Raw genomic sequence first — 24,517 nt, 5'->3', positions numbered from 1 at the left:
GTTTGAGGGTGCGAAAGGCTGGAGGGGTAGTTCTCCGATGCAGAGGCTCAAGCATAGTGCTCAGCAAAGTGCTCGGCAATCGCATTTGCGTCAGTAGAGAGCACGCCATTGATGTTAACGTCAGGGACAGCGGGTGGGGTCTGGTACCCAAAAAGACATCTGATCTTTGTCCATACTTGGGAAGGTGACACATGACACCCAATGGTCGACGTGTACCTCTCCCAACACTCCCGTTTCCGTCGTTTCATAAGCAAGTGAACACGGACACAGAGCCGTTAAAGGCTATTAGGTGCTCTAGTGATGGGTGCCGCTTATGTCGCTGTAGAGCTTGCCGACCACCAAGGGACTGTCTTTCGCTGGGATCACCCTAAAGAATGAGGGATCGCATTTTCCGCCACAGAAATTATCGTTGTAGTGACCTGCTCAATCACAACATTGATGACAACACATGGGGGAGATTCAACGGTGACAGCATAGGTGTAGGCTACCCAGTCTGCCTTGTTTAAAGCCCATCTGAGTAGGTGTCCGAGGGCACGATGCCACGGGAGTGACAGGAAGATGGGGAAGTGGATAGATGGCAGGAGTCCTGGGCTGCAAATTAATAAATCAATGGCCGAGTAACTACCATGAGCCACACTGAAATGTGTGGCGGCCCCAGTATTTAAGAGGCAGACATTGAGTTGGGACAGCAAATTTTCGAAATCTCTGCCTCGGCCAGTAAGCGCGGTGCCACCCCATAAGGAGGTTATGGGCGTTAAAATCTCCCAAAAGTAGGAAAGGTTTAGGGAGTTGATCAATCAGTGCAGCCAATATGTTCAGGGGTACCACACCATCTGGAGGGAGATATATGTTATTTCCTGCATAGTCCATATCCTGACAGCCACAGCTTCGAGAGGAGTTTGAAGGGGCATAGGTTCACTACACACTGAGTTCAGGGCAAATGCAAACTCCATCTGACAAACGATTATATTCACTATGTTTCTTGTAATATACCCTGTAGCTGCGAAGGGCAGGGGTCCGCATTGCCGGGAGCCATGTTTCCTGGAGAGCAATGCAGAAAGCAGGTCTTCGGGGTCTAATTTTTGGATTTCTCTCACTGATCCTTGGGTTTCTCTGGCTGGGAGAGCTTCACTGATTCGGCAACCGGGACTGACGATGATCGTGAAGCCCTACGACCAGCTGCTTTTGGGCATTTCAGTCAGTGGTGGACATCATCTTTCCCACTAGCAGAAACCTGGGAAGGGGGTGACTCAAGGGACCCCCTCCTAGCAGAGGAGCCAAAGAAGACTTAAGCTTCTCCGGCTGAGAAGTGGGGACTGGTGTCCGCGATGGTTGGGGGGGACAGTGCTCCCGAGCTCTGTGGTGCGGGAGCAACAGGGAAGGAAGTGTCTCCCACCAACAAGGGGGCAGGTGTAGTCTTCCGGCTCTGAGAGCCGACTATAACTCGCGGAACTGATGGGGCTACTATTGTTCTCGAAGCGGCAGTCATAGCCGCAGGGTGTAGCCGCTCAAATTTCCTCTTGGCCAGTCGATCCAGGGTCTTGTATTCCATGATTTTCCTTTCTCGCTGTAAAATCCTGCAGTCTGGTGAGCAAGAGGAATGATGCTCTCTGCAGTTGACACAGATGGGAGGCAGGACACATGGAGTATTGGGATGGGATGGACGTCCACAATCTCGATATGTGATGCTGAAAGTACAGCGGGAAGATATAATGGCCGAACTTCCAGAACTTAAAGCACTGCATTGGGGAGGGATATATGGCTTGACATCGCAGCGAGGCGAACAATTTAGGATCATACTTCCTTGCAATGTACTGAGAATTGGAACACTTTGAGACTGCTGGTGTTTGATCACCAGCAAGTGATGATGTGGTAAGTTTCATCGTACGTATCCACCCTGATGCCACCCACTCCGACCAGGGGCCCTCCCCACGGGCGCCACCCAGCCGCAGCAAAGGCCACCTGGCAGGATGGCAATTGCTGGGAGTCCCAATGCCCCAGGGTGACGGGCATGTACTCCTTGGCATACGTGGGGGGTTAACGGCGCAGGCATCAGCAGAGCGATCCCTGCGTAGTCAGGGGGCTACAACCAACAGGGTACATGGTGGCCCCACCGCAATGGACTGGCTACCGTGCTGGATATGAGATGCAAAGAATTCCATGGTCCTCATCGGCACAGAAAACAACACTGCATAGTGGGTGGAGGAAAACGCTCCCAGGAAGGTATCCTCACTCAAGAGATGGAGGATGAGAGGGACTGCAATGCCACGACGAGAAAGTGGGCAAAAGATTTCAATGCACGAAGGACACAATGCACCGTGTAAGGTGCCCTTTCGCAAATGGCTCACTCTTCGGGAAAATTTTGAAAAATGGAGGTCAAACCCTACAGGAAACAACCACATAAAGGCCAAAAGGTGAGAGACTCCTTTTAGTCGCCTCTTACGAAAGGCAGGAATACCTCGGGCCTATTCTAACCCCCTGGGTAGAAATGGCGGAGAGGGGGAACGGTGGAGAGGGGAGGGAGCATACTGCTACATAAGAAGTTGATGACTGTGGTTATTTTTCACGAGATATATATAAAAATTGCAGCAGTTTACAAGAAAATGCCTTTTTGCGTGCTGCATAGCAATTTTTCATTTTATTTAAGAACCAAGATGTGTTTCATCTTTTTTACAAAGCACCTTCAGTTGGTATAATATCCATTATTAGAAAACCATGAAGTTTTCCTTCATGTGGAAAACCAGGCGAAAATTTCCAGTCAGTGGGGGTTTCGTAACATAAGTATTTCAATCTTGCTTTGTGCAAGAACAATGCATTGGCCACAAATACAAATTTTTCATTAACAAAATCTAAGCTCAGGGCTGAATGATGATGTTGCTGAAATGATATGTCACAAAATCACAGTTATTATAGGACACGTGGAGATGTTCAACCAATTTTAAACAGGTTTGCTTTGTTTCAAACAGTGAATTGAACACTTTACTGACACCCACTGAAGATTCCTTGTTATAACAACTAAACGTTGTCTGCGCACACAGGAAATGGAAATTTCATGTACAGCAAGCAAAAGGCTGTTTGTCTGTAATCTACCTACATTTTTATACTCATATATTTAACGGATATGACACTTTCCAGTCATTATTCTGCAATCGTGTAATCATACAATAATGTAACACGTATTATATTCCATTTGTCCACATTTAAAAAGAGCTGCCACTCATCATCAGGTACTGTAGAAATTTGATCAAGGTCATTCTGCATTTTTCTTACAGACTTCCAACAATGACACTTTCCAGTTGACAACAGCAATTTCAGCTAACAATGTGATAAAACCGCTGACACTATCGGATAACTCACTTATGTCTACAAGAGCACTACAGATCCTATTATGCTTATTTTGAGTACACATGCCTTTTTCCTTATTTTTTGTTGAACTTCTGATGTCCATTATGATGTACTGGGTTTTGTTAATTAAAATTTTACTGAGCCAGTTGCATATCAACCAAGATACTTCATACGATAATCTGGGGTATCAGTGGACAATGTTACACAATGTCAAATGCCTAAAAAATTGGTATCTACTTATCTTATTCACCTGCATCTACTGTTTTCTTTTTTTTTCTTTTTTTGGGGGGTGGGGATAAATTTTTTTTAAGAAAACTCACTTCAGACTTTTACTGTCAAAATGAAGTATTAGGTATAAGAATGGGATGAGAGAAAATTGAGCGTGTATACAGAAAGGGCATTTGTTTTTTGACTTTTGTCACGTAAGTGGAACAAAAGAGAAATTGGTAATGGTATAAAGTCCTGTCTTACAAATACTGAACGGTGACCAGTGGAATATACATAGACTTCAAGTGGTAAATTCAAGTGTTTTCTTTTTAATATATATTGTTGATAGTTTTGTATTTCACAGCTAATACTGCACAACATAATTAGCAACTCCTAACTTTTTTCAACATTTTTAGTGGAGAACTGGTTGTCACAGATGGAAATCATATTTTCTTATTGCACTGGAAAGTCTGTGAAGCTAAGACTAACAGCACTTCAATATTTTGTAGCTGGCTCAATCTCTGCACCCACAACCCACATAGTCTTCCATTTTGGGCACTTCAAAATCACTTTTTCACTAATTAATCTTCCGTAAATTGTTTTCTCGTCCATTGTTTCTATATTTTGTTATATTTGAGAGAACTCAGTAAGATTATATCTTTTCACTAATATAAAAATATGTTGTCTTGTTCAGGGAAGATCATTCATAAATTTAAATCAATACCAATGAAAAATGGCCAATGCATTGACAAAAATTATCTAAGCACTCAGGAAAGATTGTGTAGCAAGCCATCCTTCAAAGACCTTAATTGAAAATCAGGTGTTCACAACTAGGGATTCCATTTCTTCACATTACATGGAAGGGAAAGAAAATAATTGGTTTCTTTTATTTTTAAATGAGACTACAATATTTTCTCGCAGCAACACAGTAAAATGGAATGGAAATTAAGAGTAGAATGCAATTACCTGCAACAATTGTGTAGCTACTTACGGGACTTATTCATTCCTCCTAGCAAATGTCCACTTGTATACATAGAGAGGTACACTTGTCAAGACATACACAAACTAAATCATGATTCGATCAAGATCAATCCTAATTGCTCTGGAAAATAGTGTCAATTTTTTTCGTCGCTTTCTCATGTTATAATGTTGGTGGCTGATACTATTATTACTGGATACATTTTGTTCTGTGTAGCACAAGGGACCATACAACAACAATTAGTAGTTTAATGCACTGAAGTATAAAATATTCAAAAACAATAATCAAAAGTTTGGTAAATGGTCGCTCAAATGAGAGTACTGCATTATTCGGTGTATTTTGCTATTATCAAAGATGAAGCAAAAACTGTGTAACCCACAGTTTACTGTGAAACAGGAGGAATACTTTTATGCTGAGATACATAGATTGATTAAGATAATGTACAGGGTGTATACGTGGACAAGGAAAAAAAATTCCCAGATTATTCCCGGATATTCCGTTTAAAAAATATACTTTTTCTCGGGCAAAAATACACTTTATCCATGCTAAGTGACATTAGGTTTTCTGTAGATTTTTCCTTTGGAACTGTACAACTTATCACTGCTCTGAAAGGTTAATGTTTTATACACTAGCAAAGAACTCCCCGGAAAAAAAGAAATGGGGGAGAGAAGTTTTGGAAAGACCTTTGATGTGTAGCAACACATACGCTGCATATTTTCGTATTACGAAAGTATAAATTCGAATTGCACCAAACACAGCACGTTAGTTTCCGGAGCGTTGAAATCGAGATTGCTATGTCCTTTTGTAAGCCAATCATATCTCATGCCACGTGATCTTGCCAGCCGACGACAGCAGATATTCAGAGCATAGGACACGTGATGCAGTCAGCCAATATCAAGATCACTGTTACACAGCGCGAACACACAAAGAGGAAAAGTTAATGGTTTACATTAATATACATAGTATAGCCACAAGAACAGCTAAGCTTTCACATATAATATAATATAGGTCTCGATGATTAATAAGCTACAAGAGAAGCTAAGCTTTCACATGTAATACTGTTCTATATTGCGTGTAAGATACATCACACAAATGTGCCAGTAAATTTAAAATAATGACATAAATGTCTGGTCTTCTAGGCTCGAAATTCTTGTAAGTGACTGGTCCTCAAAGTGTTCAATTTTAAACGCACTGTGATTCAAGAAATTCATCCCACTTTCTCACACATAATCATATTGCGTAAAAAGAAATTTACTTTGAAAGTAACACTTTTCGAACTACCGTTCGCAATACTATCCTGAGTCTGTTAGAAATGGATTCGATTTAGCAGTTGCCAGAGAGCGCCAGAATACAGGCCTTACTGTGCGTGCGAAGCTATAGTGGTGTAGGAAGCCCGAATGTTCGTATGTCTAAAGCACTACGGGAGCTTACATTACGCCATAAAAGAAACAGGACATCAGAGGATACTCTGAAAGTATTGGAATTTCGTAAACCACACTAAAATCCATAATTCGGCTTGAAGTGCACATTGGTTTTTCCAGATTCACAATGAAGTAGGTCCCATCTGATATTAAGCTTTTCAGTGTGGTTTTTGGGATATAAATTTTCTTGTAGTACAACTTCATTGTTCTACAAGGCGATTAATGCTTGACTGCTAATAATTTGGGAATAAAATAAAATCAGAAAACAAACTAATAATATATTTTTGCCCTCCATAATTATGTGGATGTATTATAATTCACTCAATAGCTCCCGGCCCAGAAATCCGTTTCATTTTCATTTGACGTGGGAGATGTAAACGAAGAGAAAATAGCGAAATCACTTAACGCAAACAGGGGTTAGGTGGAGACTAACCCCCTCCCCACTACAACTCAGAGAACTCTGCGCATTCGCGAATCTGGCAGCTGTGGTGCGCGAGAAAAAATTTTCTCATTTGCATTTGGCTGCTTTCTGCTACTGCCGATACAGATAACAGCCACACTTCAAGCAGCGGGAAGTAAATCAGTAAATGATGCACAGTGTGGCACATAATTAAAGAAATTATTCTTGAGGTCTTTGGTGAAAATGTTTGTGCTGCAGAGAGGATATAATGACTGGTGTAGTGGTAAAAGTGTCTGTGAATCTTTTTCTCTAAACAAACTCCCATCAAAATTGAGTCTACTGTTAGAGCAGCAGAACTTTGCAAATGTATGTGAATGAGAAATGTGCGACATTAATAAATTCAGCAAGGCATGCTCAAAACTTCTGGGTACAGCGCAGTGTATCTGTGAAGTATAAAATCTCTTAACAGCAGAATGGAAAGAAATAGCATTCTCTTTGAACCTCAGAAGCCATCGCTACCTGCTGGCCAAATTTGGCATGTGGCTACACAATAGATAAATTGCAACAACTGTAAAGCACCTATTGTCCACGTTGCATTGGAAGTTAAATGAGATGGATTACAACTTTTGAAACACTGCAAATGTGAACAATGAAGACTGACAGCCAATACATTACTTATCTGCCAATTTTTAATACGTTAAGTTTCATTCAATAGAATAACCCTTCGTTTACTACACACCACATCTTGATTGCTGCATTGTCACATTTATCATTCCCCAGTTTTAATTTAGTTCTGGGCTTTGGACAGGTACTATGGCAGTTAAATATTTAAATACCTTACTTACACTATTTGCTGGAGTCTATAACAACACTACAGTCTCACAACAAAATGCAAAAACACAGATTGGATAGAAACCAGAATGTACACTGACATGTCCTAGCAACCTACGGATCGTATTGAAATCCTGCTGTAAGCAGGACATCAAACTGACAACAAAATCATGTACTGTACATCTACATTTGTCAGATTTACAGTAAACAAAGTTTGGGTGGTCTGCCAAAAGTGCTTACATAAAACTAGAAACACTGATGTTTAGCACAAGGAATAAGGCGCACTGAGGATCCAGCAGTTGCTCTGCAGTTAAATGTGATTTGTAAATGTATTTTGCAACAGCCAAATGACAAATACGTGTAAGTCTCAAAATTATTACAGCAGACAAATGCGCCACAGGCCTTGAACAGCTGTAGTGATAAACATTCACAGCAAGACATGCTTCAAGAACTGTTGCAATCCACTGCCATCAAAGATTACTAACAACTGAATAGTAAAGACAGTACATTAATACAAAACCAGTTGTTTTCAATTTATTGTAAGGGAATAAGACACTTATTGAATAACAGCTTCAGAAATGAATGTAACTTAATTTATATAAAACTAGTGTTTATAAAGGCATAATGTAACACCCAAAATCTTTTGGTATTGGCTATGTCCCATTTGTAAGACCACCACATGACTATTGGCAAGGACCTTAAAAATTCACATTTGTGCTAAATGGTAATGTAGACGCAAATTCTGTCTGAAAATGCAAAGCTGTAAAACTGTATAATCCATGCTATTTTGTAGCACTTGTATCCAGATGAATTATTTTACCATTTATACTATGAAATTGCTTTCACATCGCCTAATTTGCAAATAGAGCTATTTTTGGTTCTACTGTCATGCTCAATTTGTTGTCGGTGCTATCTGTAGCATTGTCAAATATGGATAACACGGGTGTCAATCCCCCACAAAAGCTCGAAATCAATATTCAGCATATTTTGTAAAATTATCGAATTGAGTGAAAAAAGAAAATCTCTAAAAACACCTTAACTCAGAGTATTCTGTTCACCAATGGGAAAATGCTGTCCTTGACAACAGAGCCAAACTAGAAAACAAGCAAAGATCATTTCAGGAGAAAACTGTTGACATTTTTGCAAATGCAAACATTCCACAATGATAAAGCTTCCCAGTGACCCCCCCCCCCCCCCATTTTTTACAGTAAATTTTAAAGCACTCACTCATAATTCGTGATCACGCATGCAGCGTTACAACCTTTGGATTTTTACGTCTAATCAATAAAAAAAGAAAAAAAAAGAGCTTAGCTGTAACTTTGACAAAACAAAGATGCTACATTTAATGTTTCCTAGCTTCTGGTCTCTGTACATAGCTTATACATGACTTCCATTCCAGATAGCTTCATTTTTGTGATCTAGGACTTAAGGTGTAACACTATTACTTATGTAAGTATCAATATTTTCCTCTCAATACATATGGTATTAGTACAGATACCAATTATTCAATAATTTCCTAACACCATACAGAAATATTGAGGGTACTGATATTGGAAATATTGGGGAGAAGAACCTTTCACTATTAGTTTGGTGACAAAATCAATGGGTCAATCCATATGAAGTGGTCCAGTGATGGTTGCTTGACCATTTTTTAATATTTTAATTTTTTATATGTGATTGCCCTATATAAGAGAAGTTCAAATTTTTTTAAAAATAATTTATCTTGCACCTTTACCGGATGGTGGCAATTTTTATTTGTAGACGCGCGATGATTTTTCAGTCTTGAGACATTAGTGAAAATTTGAATATACCATGATTGTTTTTTGAAAAGTGTTCTCCATAACCTTGTCTATTACACAAAATACCCTAAATTCAAAAATAACCAGTCAAACTGATCTCCAAAGTTTGGTATCCAAATTTTCAAAAATCCACTTTTTAGGCCCAAAAATAACAAACAAGAAGTGATTTATGAGAGTATTTTTTCCTACATTTAGATACCATACACTACTAGCCTCATACAGAGCAAGAACAAATGTTTCCTTAATTTTTTATGAATTTTTGAAATTTGAAATTTTTCGTGAAATTTTGGGTTAGTTATCTCAGGTGGGACTGAAAATAAAAATATAATTTTTGCATAGTTTGTACACCTATAGTAACGTACTGTAAAAATTTCAACATTGATATCTGACTGAACAAAGATATGAATTTTTGAAAAGGAGGAAATAATTCACTTTACTCTACAACTGTTTGTGTAATAAATGCCCTGGTAAAGAAACTATTATTGAACTGTTTCACGAATATGATGAGGAAATGCCAGAGAGTATTACCTTCAAACAGTGGGTCACAACTGACAGGGCAGAAATGATAACAGTGGTTAAATCTAAGGAAGAGTACTTGGAATCTGTAATTGATAACTTACAAAAACTCAAAAGTCATCACTACGTTTCTAAAACCCAAAGTAAGTTTCTGAAGGACAATAAAGCACAACTTCAAGAAACTGAATGCATAGTGTTAGCTGATTTTGCAGAACATGTTACATTTGTGATTCAGGATGCAATACAAGAGTACCACTGGGTCAATGACCAGGCAACAGTGCATCCATTTATTCTCTACTTTAAAAATGAGAAAGATGAAGTTTGCAGTTCTTCCATTTGCATTCTAAGCGACTATTTGGAGCACAGCACTTTGGCTGTACATATGTTTCAAAAGTATGTAATAAATTACAAAGGTTGAGAAGCTACTTTTCAAACAATGGAAAATCCAGGATGGAATGTAACAATACCAGAGAAGGAAAGCTGCTATTTGCCATATGGCGGAGATGCTGAGTCACGATTGGCACAATAAAAAGATTCACACAATTAAAGCTTTCGGCCATTAAGGCCTTTGTCAGCAGTACACACACACACACACACACACACACACACACACACACACAACTTGAAAACACACATCTGCAGTCTCAGAGAGCTGAGACCACAGAGAGTGTGAGTGTGTGTGTGTGTGTGTGTGTGTGTGTGTGTGTGTGTGTGTCTACTGCTGACAAAGGCCTTAATGGCCAAAAGCTTTAATTGTATCTTTTTATTGTGCCTTTCGCGACTCAGCATCTCCGTTATGTGGTGAGTAGCAACTTTCCTTCTCTGGTATTGATATACTTTTCAGATGGATGTGTATGTGTGTATGTGTATGTGTGTGTGTGTGTGTGTGTGTGTGTGTGTGCACTGCTGACAAAGGTCTTAATGGCCAAAAGCTTTAATTGTATCTTTTTATTGTGCCTATCGCGACTCAGCATCTCCGTTATGTGGTGAGTAGCAACTTTCCTTCTCTGGTATTGATATACTTTTCAGATGGAAGTGGTAGTCAGTATAAGAACAAAAAGAATTTTTCAAATCTGTGCAACCACAAAGTAGACTTTGGGTTGGAGGCTGAATGGCACATTTTTTGCATCTTGCTGTGGTAAAAATGTATGTGATGGAGTACGAGGTACAACAAAACGTGAAGTAAGTAAAGCCAGCCTACAAAGACCAACCACAGACCAAATTCTCACAGTACAGGACATGTATGTCTTTTGCAAGGATAATATTAGAGGCATCACTTATTTTCTGATCAAGAAAGAAGTGGCTCTGCATATGAAAACAACACTTCAAACCAGATTTGAAAACTGTATAGCAATAAAATGAACACGGCATTTTCTCAAATTCCTTGGCATTGCAGAAAACTTAGTTCGATGCTATGTAACATCAGAAACCGAAATTTATGAGGATCATTGTGTCAGTAAAATTACATCTCTGTCTTTAACGTTGAATGACATAGTGGCATGTGCGTATGATGGAGAGTGGTGGCTTGTAGAGGTTGAGAGGTTGAAAGAATAAGTTTGGAAAACAATGATGTTTTTGTGCATTTTTACCACCCTGCTGGCCCAAGAACATCATTCAAGAAATCTACTAGTGACAAAGTTTGGATACCAATGAAAAATGTTTTAAGGAAACTTTCAGTGCTTGAACTTACCACAGCAACTGGGAGGTCTTATTCTATATCACAGAAGCTGTCTGAAGAAATGAGTGTTCTTAACATTCACCACAAGGTTTAGGAACAGTCGCATCTCAAAGGATGTTAATTGAAAATATTTATTTTAAGTGGGTCAAAATAATATAAATGTTAATTTGCGATGTTTCCACTTTTTGTATATAATTCAGTACCTTCCTTCAATAATAATTGGTTGTATCCCGCCAATATCACACATGAATAGGCAACAGCCGTAAGATCAGTTGTAGCGTAATGTGAATTATCTTCACATTTTCGAAAATTCATAACTTTGTTCACAGTCAGATATCAATGTTGAAATTTTTACAGTACGGTGCTATCATATAGATGTACAAACTAGACAAAAATCTTATTTTTATATTCAGTCTCACCTGAGATAACCCAAAATTCCACAAAAATGAAAAATTTTCAAATTTCAAAAATTCATAAAAAATTAAAGGACCATTTGTAAGTGTTCTTGCTCTATATGATGCCAGCAGTGTATGGTATCTAACTATAGGAAAAAAATAGACTCTCATAAATCACTTCTTATTTGTTATTTTTGGGCCTAAAAAGTGGATTTTTGAAAATTTGGATACCAAACTCGGGAGATCATTTTGACTTGTTATTTTTGAATTTATGGCATTTTGTGTAATAGACGATGTTGTAGAAGACGTTCTTCTAAAAACAATCATGTCAATTGCAATGTTGCAAGTAACCCAGTGCAGAGATATTCACATTTTTGCTAATGTCTCTGAACTGAAACATTGTCGCTCGCTTACAAAAGAAAATGGCCGCCATTCAGTAAAGGTGAAAGGTAAATTTTTTTAAAAAACTCTTTTGAACTTCTTAATTATAGAATAATCACATATACAAAAATTAAAATACAGGGTGATTCAAAAAGAATACCACAACTCTATGAATTTAAAACTCTGCAACGACAAAAGGCAGAGCTAAGCACTATCTGTCGGCGAATTAAGGGAGCTATAAAGTTTCATTTAGTTGTACATTTGTTCGCTTGAGGCGCTGTTGGCTAGGCGTCAGCGTCAGTTGATGCTAAGATGGCGACCGCTCAACAGAAAGCTTTTTGTGTTATTGAGTACAGCAGAAATGAATCGACGACAGATGTTCAGCGTGCATTTCGAACGAAGTATGGTGTTAAACCTCCTGATAGTTGGGGTATTAAACGTTGGTATAAACAGTTTACAGAGAATGGGTGTTTGTGTAAAGGGAAAAGTTCTGGACGGCCAAGAACGAGTGATGAAAATGTAGCACGCATCCAGCAAGCATTTGTTCGCAGCCCAGGAAAATCGACTCGCAGAGCTAGCAGAGAGCTGCAAATTCCACAATCAACTGTATGGAGAGTCCTACGAAAAAGGTTAGTTATGAAACCTTATCGTCAACTACCCGAGGTGATGGATCGGCCGCCAGGCAGCCCGTGACAGAGCACTTCATCACTGGCCTCCAAAGAAGCCCTGATCTTACCCCCTGCGATTTTTTCTTATGGGGGTATGTTAAGGATATGGTGTTTCGGCCACCTCTCCCAGCCACCATTGATGATTTGAAACGAGAAATAACAGCAGCTATCCAAACTGTTACGCCTGATATGCTACAGAGAGTGTGGAACGAGTTGGAGTATCGGGTTGATATTGCTCGAGTGTCTGGAGGGGGCCATATTGAACACCTCTGAACTTGTTTTTGAGTGAAAAAAACCTTTTAAATACTCTTTGTAATGATGTATAACAGAAGGTTATATTATGTTTCTTTCATTAAATACACATTTTTAAAGTTGTGGTATTCTTTTTGAATCACCCTGTATTTAAAAATGGTCAAGCAACCAACTTAATTTTTATTGGACCACTTAAGTTTGGATTGACCCGAATGCAATACCCATGTAGTATGAAGGGAACAAAATTCAGTAATAAAAATTTTGTATCATGTATAAGATATGAAAAAACATACCAGAGTTCAGCAACATGTACCAGTAATATTAGGTTTGTACTCACTATCTCGTGAAAGTGGCTCAAATATTTGTGTTGGACCATGCAAACATTGCATCAGTCCCACATTTTACCTTGTCTGTATGCACGCAACAGCATGCGCTACTTAACATGTTCCAAAATGCCGGATGTAAATGCCGGATGTAAACACAGGATTTTTCTGGGGTTCATACCTCAAATTCTACTGGTGATAGAAAGGTAGGGTCAAGCATTTTGGATAGCCCTTGGGGTAGGGACCATTTGTGCATCCAACAGAAGGCATGTCTTACTATAACAATCCTCCAGCACAGAGTCGCAGTTGAATATTGCACTCTTCCTCCAGCTTACGGAAAAGGAGCAAATCCATTGGTTCTTTTTGCATTGCATGTGGCCAATGATGCATCTTAAGGGGTCTATGGAGATGGAGACATCTTTTAATTCATGAGTAGTTCCTGCGAAAACCTGAAAAATAGTTTTGGGTACCACGACAAAGCCGTACATTCCAGGATGGATACACACCAAAAACAGCTGAAATTTTTACGATATATTCTTAAGACCTCTATATCAAGCAATCCTGAAATATTCTGGATATCTTTATCAGTTTCTGAGATACAACGATCAAAGTTACCCTACTACAACCACGTGTAAAACACACTCACAATATCTTATGCAATGTGAAAGCGTGTTTATAAAGTTATGTAGCATGGAGAAATTTGCTGTAAAGTGCCTCTGTTATCACCAGAAGGCTTTCATGAACCTCATGTTGTAGTACTGAAGTGCATGCAAAATAAAAAACTCGAAAATGTCCTCCTGTTTTAAAAATACTGACTGAAAAGTGGGGTACCGGCTGCCTCAGTTTACCTTTTTCAGCACCTTTTATATGCTGAGAGAGGAGATGGTAGCAGTGAGAAAGACACAGAAAAGTTATAAATAGTAAAATATAGCAGACGGTGGTGGTATAGAATGAGCAAAAGAGGCGACAACAGTGTGAGAGGAAGGGAGGGGCACAGTAGCAGTGGAACATAGCTGACAGTGACAGAATAGTCCTAGGAAAAGAGTGAGGGAGTCAGTGCCAGCTGGGCAAGGAACAAAGAGAAGGAGAAAGTGGAAGTGTGTGTGTGTGTGTGTGTGTGTGTGTGTGTGTGTGAGAGAGAGAGAGAGAGAGAGAGAGAGAGAGAGAGAGAGAGAGAGAGAGGGGGGGGGGGGGGCGCAGCAGTGGGAATGAATGAATGGGATAGTAGCTACAGAGTAAGAGGGAGGATGTGACAGTGAGAGGAGACTAGTAGTAGTAGTAGTAGTAGTAGTAGTAGTAGAAGAAGAAGAATAACAGAGAAAAGGAGACTGGCTGAGGAACAGGAGACAGTGACAGAAAGACACAGAGATAATGACAACACTCCGACAGCAACATTATTCTGTCAGTATTAAAAATTAGTGCTTTTTGTCTTAAGGAAAATATTGTAAAGATGGTATGTAATATATGGTACACGTATGTTCCGTCAAAGTTATGTCAAGGCCAATATTTTGTTTGCAACTGGAGTGTTTTTCCTTTAATCCTTACATTTTTATTTGATTTTTAGTTCAAGATGGTTCATGAGGACCGCACAATTATAGTTCACCTTATATTCTAAATGATTTCTTTTCTGTTAAAGGGAAGATTAACAACGCACAAAACACAATGGATACTTTGTCATACTGTTGGACTCAACACTTTTGTTCCAATATTATCAGTATGTTAATGAAATTGTATGCACTGGTGTTAATACCCAACACTGTATTGAATCTGGTACTGAACATCCCCTAATAAAACGGGGAAAAGAGTTTGAAAATGGTCTGATATTTTGTGAAATGATTTATCTAAGAGTAGGAAATAAAATACATTATAGAAACTTTTGACACCTTTGAACGATGCTTGAAATCATGTACAGTAGCTGAGATACTCTTATGCTAGCTTGTGGTCACAGTGGCACTGAAAACAATCCGCAGATGCTGTCACCAGAGGTTGCCCAATAACATTGGCAAACAGCTCTGTCACAGTGTATATGACCTCCGTAAGCTTTTGGTGGGATCAAGGGGAGCAGGATTCACTATCAAGGAGGTTGGAGTCTGTTCTAATGTGGCGATGCTGTACATACTTTTCTCAGTTAATGGACAACATTCAACAAATATAAGAGATGAAGAGAGAAAATTTTTGTTATATACTCTAGATGATTTGTGGTGGCACTGAAACGCACGATTATGAACACTCGGCCAACTTCAAATAAATTCAGCATAAAAGACATGCTGACAGTCCTTCAATGACAGTCATTACGCAGAAATGTGAAAGACGATGTAAATTTTACAATAAGATACTTTGAACAGGCAAAGCACTGCAAAGTGGAAACACATACACCATATTTGCAAAGTACCTCATATAGGCAAAGCACTGCAAAGTGGAAACACATACACCATATTTGCGAAGTACCTCATATAACAGAAACACCACCCTACTTGCACAAAAACACCAGTAATAAAAATAATTTGTAGACAGCTAATCCCCACCTGCCACAACCCAAAAAAGTTCCACTTCAGCAACTAAGCATCAAAACTGACATACACCACTTTCGTCACTTGAACACACAGTTTTTGAACTTACAGTTTTTGAACTTATAATCTAGTATTTCCGATAAGATTTTACCCGCATGACGTATTGCATTTTAAGAATAGTTTGCGGATGAAATGGCTACAAAGCCACAGAACATGCATAATGTAACATTCAGTTAATTATTGTTAAATTTTTAAGTTTTGAAAAACTTGTTTCCAATAAAGTAGCAATTTCAGACCATATATTCTACAATGTTTCCTGGTTGTTATGTTTCTCATTCAGAGGATGCCACAGAATTCTGCTTTCTTGTACTACACTTAAAAATTTATCACAATCCATGTTTTGCTTGGGGGAGTAGTGTTCTGCTCACTGAAAGAATACAACTGATTTGAAATCTGCTGACTGTCGTCCAAACTCTGAATGTTTGGGCAGTGAGATGTATAGGCATACTGATTGAAAGGGTTGTCTGTTGGTAGAATGCACCAATGTCATTGTCACTGTGATAGTGTAGTAGGGAGACCACTGAGTGGAATTCCACTAGACAAATATCCTCCAGTACTCTTTTAACATTATAGGATTCTAAGTTAAACACTGGAATTTAAATTCTCAATCAGCACCTTACTTCCTGTATATGATATTGAGCATTATTCAATGGCATGTCAAGTGTTTCTCTAATTTATTATATTTCTTTCATTTTAGCAAATCATTTCACAAAACACTTAGATATTTCTTTCTTCTTAATTTCTGGTCAGAAAACACAAAATATATTTGAATTTTATTCTGTTTGCAAAAAATTTCACTTTTCTCTCAAATCAATGATTAAGTTTTTCTTAATTACCTTTACTACTTTCAAGCAATTAAACTTTTCAAAACTATAACTCATGCTGGTCAATTTTATAGCCAATTGTCCATTTTCCACTATGTTTGACTATTAAAACACAGACAAAAATCCACTGTGTAATTTCTAGAAAGTCTTGTTTTTGGTCCACTCCAACATTTGTGTAAAAAATTTGATTCCCTACATTCTCTACACAACAAAGCTTTGCATATATTCAGCAAAAATAGTAACATAGTAAGCCTGCAGAACTCACACGGCAGTACATTTTTGTAACATCCAGTTCCAGTAATTAAGCTTGCTGTCATGAAGATCAAAAAATTGTCTTAAACAAAGAATCAGAAGGTACAAGGTTTGACTAACAGAACTTGGTTGATTTCTTATCTGTGTTTGCTGCCTTTCCATGCTACTCTTTAACAAGATGAGAAAATGAAAGAAGATTACAGATTTAACTGAAAACCATAGAGAGAAGTAGTGGGAAATAGTATGATAAGAAGAGGGCACAAATGCACTTTCCAGCTGGGAAAGAATGCTCTGAAGGCTGTGCAAGAAGATACTGAAGGCTGTCTTAAACTTCAGAAGTCATTTTCCTCATACCTTCTTGGTGTTGCTAATGTAAGTTATAATGACAGATCATGAAAGAGTTGTAGGAAGCAGATATGGGAAGCAGCATACAAATCAATGCCAGACAAAAGGATGCAGACAGGGAAAAGAAGTCAGAAGCTGGAGAAAGGGGTGCACTGGAGGTGGTGGTGGTGGTGACAATAAGTATATAAAACCACCAAGAGAAAAATTAATAGCAAAAATAAGAAAAAATGAAAAAAAAATAATATTCATAACAACTCTGAGATGAGAGAGAGAGAATCTATATATCAATCAACAGTGACTGGAGGGCTAATTTCACAAATACAGTACGCTGTCTGTCTCTTCAAGAAAATACTACTGCATCACAACTAGTAAGTTATTCACTCTTTAGATTTATTTCATGACGTTATTAATATTTTAGTATGCATACAAACAAATTAATTAGCTACTGATGTCTTAAAATTGAAGTTTCAGATTCAAAATTGACTCATTGAGCTCTCTGAAGATGCAAGTAATTAACCCTGAAGTTCTGCAACAAAGATACTACAGCGTAATGACACATAGTAATCATTTAGTTTGTCCTAATTTAGAAGCTACTTAATGATAAACTGCCAAAATCTGCTAAATTGTTGTTAATAAAAGCAATATTACACTCACCATTGGTGTTCTTTCCAGCGGTCTATCACGTGATCGATCAAGTGCTGATCCTCTTTCTCCAAATCTATCTCTATCACTACTGAAGCGATCTCTATCACTACCAAATTTGTCACGTGCACTACCACCAAATCCATCACGATCTCTGTCAGGAAAGCGATCACTTTCACGCCCACGATCACCAAATATTTCATCTCTACTACGCCCACGATCAGGAAATCTTTCACTGTCACGGCTGCGGTCTCCAAAACGATCACTATCCCTTCCACGATCTCCGAAACGTTCATCACGACTTCGATCAAAGCGGTCATCAGTGTCTCGTCCACGATCTCCAAAACGTTCCCCATCACGACTTCGGTCCCCGAAACGGTCACCGAAGCGCTCTCCATCCCTGCTGCCAAAGCGGTCTGGTCCATCTCTATTTTCAACAGGCTCTGCACGTCGCCAGCTGCTTCCTTCCATTTCTCCTCGCAGTCGTGCTAGAAAATAAACATAGTTTAAGAATTTCTTTTTAATAAACAAGCTTTTCACAATAGTAAATTTTTTTCTTTTTCTACAAAAAGTATCACCATTTTCATGAAACTTGAATCTAATGACAATACAAAACTGATATAACACCTGTCACCAGAAAATATACTAACCATACTAACTTTTGAAATTTAACAATGATAAATTACAACAAACCAGAACAAAAGTTTATCAAGTTCACACATGACATGTTAGGAAGAGAGCAAAAGAAAGCACGCTTCTCAGCACTAACTTTTTTATGATATTTCTGTGTCTACATTGTTTCACCTGGATAGTGATTTTCAATAACCCAAGGAATGAGTCTTGGTCTAAGGCTGTCACAGCACATCGCGAGCCATCATGTAGATTTGTCTGACACTGCCAACCAAGCCAAAGCATAACTTGGGCTATAACATTGCATTCAAAGGACTGTGCCCATGTATACCTCGGACTGTGATGTTTTACAAGGTGCGTGAGTCAACTATTAGATGAAACCTGGACTGGTTTTGTATGAGAAAGTATGAATGTCATGCAACCAAACCCTAAGCAGGAGTTGTCAGTTTCTTTAATTACTTTGAGAGAAACAGTAGCGAACTAATAGCTGCTGTCACGACTAATTGAGCTATTTTATGCTGGAGTTGTGAGATTTGTGCATGTATATGTTAGACTTCGCTGTTTACTTCAATTATGCTACAAATGTGTGTCATTTTTTAAGCGAGTAAGAAATTCTGGAAGCTCTAGAGGAAGAGCAGAATGAGTCTGGATCAGAAGGAGAAATATCTGAGTGGAGAAGTTTAAAGAAATTAGTGAACCACCCTACAAGAAAGGCACAATACTGGCTCAAGAAACTGTTCCTAGTGTGACTACCAGCAATAGGATTACAGGACAATACTTACCTAATTAAATTCCTGCAACTGCGAAGATGAATCTTGGATCTGTAAAATTTGTTCAGAGAAGCGAACTGGCAAAGCAAGCAGGAAAGAAACAAGTTGGTATTGCACTGATTGTGACAAACTTATCTGCATGCCAGACTGTATGACTTTTCCATACAAAACACAGTTACATGAGAAATTGGTTAAGAACTCACCTCGCACTTTTCTGTAGATTAATTTTTGAAAAACATTAATTTGCAGACTCTTGAAGGTGTGAGCAAATTATCCTTCAAAAGTATTTCCAAAATTTCAAGAAAAAGTATTAAGTGATGAATGCAAAGATGTATTTCAGCTCCCAACATATCACTGCTGTAGGGGCCGTAAAGACAAGACTAATTACAGCACACACAGAAGCATTGATGCAGCCATTCTTCCCACACTCAATATGCGTTTGGAACCGGAGGGTACCCTAACATGCTGGTACTCCCAGCTGTGCATATCAAAGTGGTTTGTGGATATTGACATGTATTGCATAAAAAATGCTTCAGGTGAAGACTCATCCCACAGGCTATTGAAAGTGTTTATCCAGTTGAAGCCGATATAGCAATTAGAAACATTTAAACTAATTAATACTAATTTTAATAACAAAATACACTGAGGTTGCTATGAATATTTTAGTATTTAAGTGCAATTCACAAAGTACTCATAAGAAATGAAAGCATAAAAATAATAGTCTAAATGACATTATGTTGAGATTTAAAGAAATGTAAATAGTAAATAAAACCAATATGCACCTGTTAATGTAAGGCCACAGTTGGTATTGGAGATTTTTTCTGTAATAAGTAGCTATTTGAATAAAAAATTAAGAGTCGTTCTTTGCAGCCTTGTACTATGTAGTGTACCAAACAACAGACAACAATCCACAGATTTTGTGAGTTATCTTGACACTTCAGACATATTTCTAGCAAGACACTGCACATCACAATGAAAATAAAATCACAACAATCTTTCAGTGAAAAAATTGCAGATTTTCTTGAAGTTAGTTACAAACTATCCCCAAATGCTAAATAGCAGTTTCTTTATATTCACTTTACAGAATCAAAAGAAGCATATCTTCTCTTTTTTCAACAAAGTCTGAAAGTATTTTATTAAAGAAGATATTGTAAGAAATGCCTTCTATGTGATAATTAATTGGGTATAATCCTAGATAATATAACCTACAGGCCACAGAACTTTTAAAAATTGCTTTATCTGGGGAAGGTGGTGTCAAAATCAGGAACAGAAAAAGCAAGATGTACAACAGGTGGAATAATTAGTCTGTTATTTCTTCCAGGAAGATTTATTAATAGGATGTTCTGCCTCAATTCAGATACTTACAAGACCTCCAGACTTCTGGTTTTGATGGAGTTGATGCTGCAGCTAAAGGCGTCCCACTACTGCCACCTTTACGCCAATCAGTAGGCATATCCCTTCTAGGTGGGCCATCACTGACATCATTAATTGGAGTAGAAGTAACAGGTCGACGCCATGTTGAACGTTCCGCTTCCCTTTCCCTTTCCCTCTCTCTTTCACGAGCCCGCCAGTCCGCTTGTTGTTCCGCTTCACGTCTTTCAGCTTCAAGCTTTTTCCTCCTATTTGAATTTTTTTTCTTTTAATTACATTTATTAATTTAAGGAAACACTACATACAAACAATTAAGACTACAAGTATGTGATGTTTTCAAATAAAACATACATTAATCTTATATAAAAATGTGCAGTCTACTGGTATTACGTTTGCACTAAAAAACTTTTAAGTTAAACAGATAAGTATAGTCGAGTCCGTATAAGAAAATCCCTGACAGTTGCAGTGGTCTGGACACGGCACCCCTGCGTGCCTACCTCAAATGATCATGTTAACGCAATATTGTAAATGTCTCTATTGCAATGCCTCAGTGTTGTCACAGAACCATCGATGGCTACTGTTATCTCCTGCAGCCATTTGTGCTTCACAGCTGACAGCTAGCAATAGTGCTAATAGCTGCCGAGGATCTTCCTGCACTCACTTACCTATGAGCTCGAACAATTTTTCAGCAGAAAGATGTCACACATAAGGTGAACATAATAGTTTAGCCTTGTTTACTAAGCTCATTCTTCTTTTTACATTTCTCGACTTTTTGATATTACTGTAGTCATACCGGAAGATCACAATTGTGAAATTTAATCCACAATTCAAACTTACAAGCATTTAATCTGTGTTTCATGAGCTCAGTGACAGCGTGCCTGACCCCTACAAATCAGAAGCTATGAGATTATTATTATTGTTTCTTAAATAAAGGAATGGTGAAGAATGAAAAGGCAAATGATGTAATAAACATTGAATAAAAATAGAACTTCGGACGATGGGTAAAGTGCATATACACAAGTAAACAAGCTGACACAAGAAAAGTGTGCAGAAGCAACGACAAAGTGTACTGCAGACTGTTCAAAGACGAATGATGGTCTCAGTTACAATGTTATTCACCATCCTAAAAATGCTATTCACACTGCGACACCACAAATAGAAGCCACAGTAATGCAATGTGTGGGGAAAAATAGTCCTATAAATTGTAAAATCTTAAAATTAATTTCTAACACCACAGTGACTTCTTATCAAGGGAAAACTTATGAAGTCAAAGCACTGACTAGTGATTCATGCAATGAAAACATATGCTAGATTCTTGTAACAATAAATGAATTGAAAGTGCACTATTTTTTTCCCCTCCTTATGTCAGAAACAAGGATACATTCCATACAGGATAAGCGGCCAAATTAAAAATAACTAACTGGTACTGGCTGAAGCAATGTCAGCACATTAATTATAAATGCAGGTAATGAACTGAGGAACCTATGTTCAGTCATTTTACAACTGGTTGATAAATTTTGGACAATTTTTGTTCCAGGCAAAAACGCCAGTATTAATGAATGTTTGATTAAATTTTGGAGGTAGGTATCCAGATGTTCTGTATGACCCATCAAACACAGCCAGATATAGCGCAAATTTAAAGTAATCATCTTCACAAAATTGATATTATTATAATCCAGAAATAAACATCTGGAAAGGAGAAAGAAAACAGTGATTTGCCTGTTAAATCTTCAGTGAGTGAAAAGATTAGGCTCGAAGTATGTGAGCAGGAGTGTACAACTACTTACACAGACAATTGAAACAGTTCTCTCAACTTGCACAGAGAACTACTAGACGGCAGTACTCATGCCATCAGTACTGTAGGGCCCAAGAGGAAAAATATTTAAATGTGGTTCAGTGGAACTAGCATGATGTATGGGAAATAACATTTGCATTAATCAACAATTTCTTTGATGTGTTGACATGTACAGCCAGTTCCTATCTTTATATCATGTTAAGAGAATATATCACAGGATTTAACAAAATAAAATTGTTACCCACAAAATATGACAATGCTGAGTGCAGGCATCATCTAACACATTTGAACCAGCATCAAAGAGGAAGAAGTCCAAACAGTTCTAGCTTAATATGGCAGAGCAGCTCTTTAAGAATGTGATTCTTCCACTGAAGCTATATGTGATACACAAGGGACAGGAAAGCAAAGCAGAAAATCCACTATGGTTTCATAGCAGCAACTGGGGACATTTTCCAACAAAAGCACCTCTCACTGAGAAGACAAACCACTTCTTACACAAGATGCAGGGTCTACTATAATAAAGGGCTGTGTTTAGAAATCTGTTTTGCATACGTGAAATTGCTCTTCAAGTAGACAAATGCTTCACAGTGTACCACACACACACACACACAATAAACTGTTTGAATGTTTATACTACTGCATAACAACAATGAAACTCTAGATAGAGTGTCCAGGACGGAATAAAAATATGGAAAGGATAATTTGTTACCACACAGAGGAGACACTGAGTCGCAGACAAGCACAATGGAAAATACTGTTAAAAAAAGGCCTTTTTTTGAAACACACACACACACACACACACACACACACACACACACACACACACACACACACAAAAAAAAAACCTCTGTCTGTGTGCTGGGACAGCCATGCCCCACTGTTCGGAGGCACTGCCCGTGTGTGTGTGTGTGTGTGTGTGTGTGTGTGTGTGTGTGTGTGTGTGTGTGTTTTTTGCTTTGTATTACAACTGCTCCTATGAAAAGAGAAAATAAAATATAAAATATGGAGCAAATGTAAGGTAGCAAAACGAGTTGTTGACACAAATGGGACTAACATTTACACCATTCCAGAGCACTGCTGACTCAACATTGGATCCAGACGAGTGACGTATCTGCTATCTAAGAGCTTTCATTTTTAATTTATTAGTGTATTGATAATGTAGACTGCTAATATAAGTGTCAGTTCATTGGTAGTCAGGTAATACTAGGAATCTAACTGAAATGTTTCTATAAACTGGGAAGTTAAAATACACTTTACAAAATTAATATTTGCTCGTAAGTACAGTATCCAAAGGATAGGAGCAGACATAACAGCTGAACAGATTTCAGCATAAGAACACTTCGCTACACACCAAGAGGTAAATAAATGTTCCCTGCTGATTCTGATGGTAGTTATCTCAAACACTGAAAACAAGAATTTATCTAATAAATTTTATTTTTAATCTAACCTGGCTTCCTCCTCTTCTGCCAGTTTTTGTCTGCGTTTTTCCTCCTCCTCTTCCTTACGTCTTCTCTCTTCTTCTTCACGCTGCCGTTGCTCCTCTTCTTTCTTGCGTCTTTCTTCTTCTTCACGTTCACGCTCCCATTTCAGCCGCCTGTCTTCACGTCGTTTTGCTTTGCGCTCCTCTAGACGTTTCTTACGCTCTTCATCTAGCTTTTTCTCAAATTCCTTATATTTTTCCTACATTGAAAAAAAATTTAAATTTTACAACAGGAAAAAGAGGGGCGGGGGGGGGGGGGGGGGGAGGGGGAGAGAACAGCATTCTTCAAATTTATTAGTTTTCCTGTTAAGACCTGCATACAAAACTTTCAACCACAGCATTTGCATCACTACAAAGTAAGACTGAATTTATGTAAACAATACTCTTATGACATCAATTTCTAAGGCTATATAAAGTCTCATTCCAAATGGATAAATGAAGTAAGCTTTTATTTTAATAGCTGATCTGCTCACTAACAAATATGAGTATGGAAACTTTAATAAGTAGACAAGGTGAGCATACATTTCTAATTTATGGGTCACCTTAAAACTAAGACTACTATGAAACATCAAATTCAATACCATTGGAAACAAATGTTTTTTCTACACCACAGAATAAGAAAAACGCATAGTTGGAGTAATTC

The 24,517-nt window shown here is 38.1% G+C and overlaps 1 protein-coding gene across 1 annotated transcript in view; it reads right to left on the bottom strand.

The window, feature by feature from the left end:
* LOC124787745 (eukaryotic translation initiation factor 3 subunit A) overlaps window positions 1-24,517 on the bottom strand; it is a 62,385-nt gene that overhangs the window by 7,421 nt on the left and 30,447 nt on the right. Inside the window, exons 13-15 of the mRNA XM_047254611.1 lie at window positions 23,842-24,074; window positions 20,594-20,847; window positions 17,841-18,316 (exon numbers count right to left, since the gene is read on the bottom strand). Coding sequence (XP_047110567.1) covers window positions 17,841-18,316; window positions 20,594-20,847; window positions 23,842-24,074 — 963 coding nt within the window. The remainder of the gene's footprint in view (window positions 1-17,840; window positions 18,317-20,593; window positions 20,848-23,841; window positions 24,075-24,517) is intronic.

The sequence above is a fragment of the Schistocerca piceifrons genome, chromosome 3 (genome assembly GCF_021461385.2).
Source record: "Schistocerca piceifrons isolate TAMUIC-IGC-003096 chromosome 3, iqSchPice1.1, whole genome shotgun sequence".
NCBI lineage: Eukaryota > Metazoa > Arthropoda > Insecta > Orthoptera > Acrididae > Schistocerca > Schistocerca piceifrons.
Note: the sequence above shows the minus strand (reverse complement) of the source record. Positions and strands in the feature narration are given on the sequence as shown.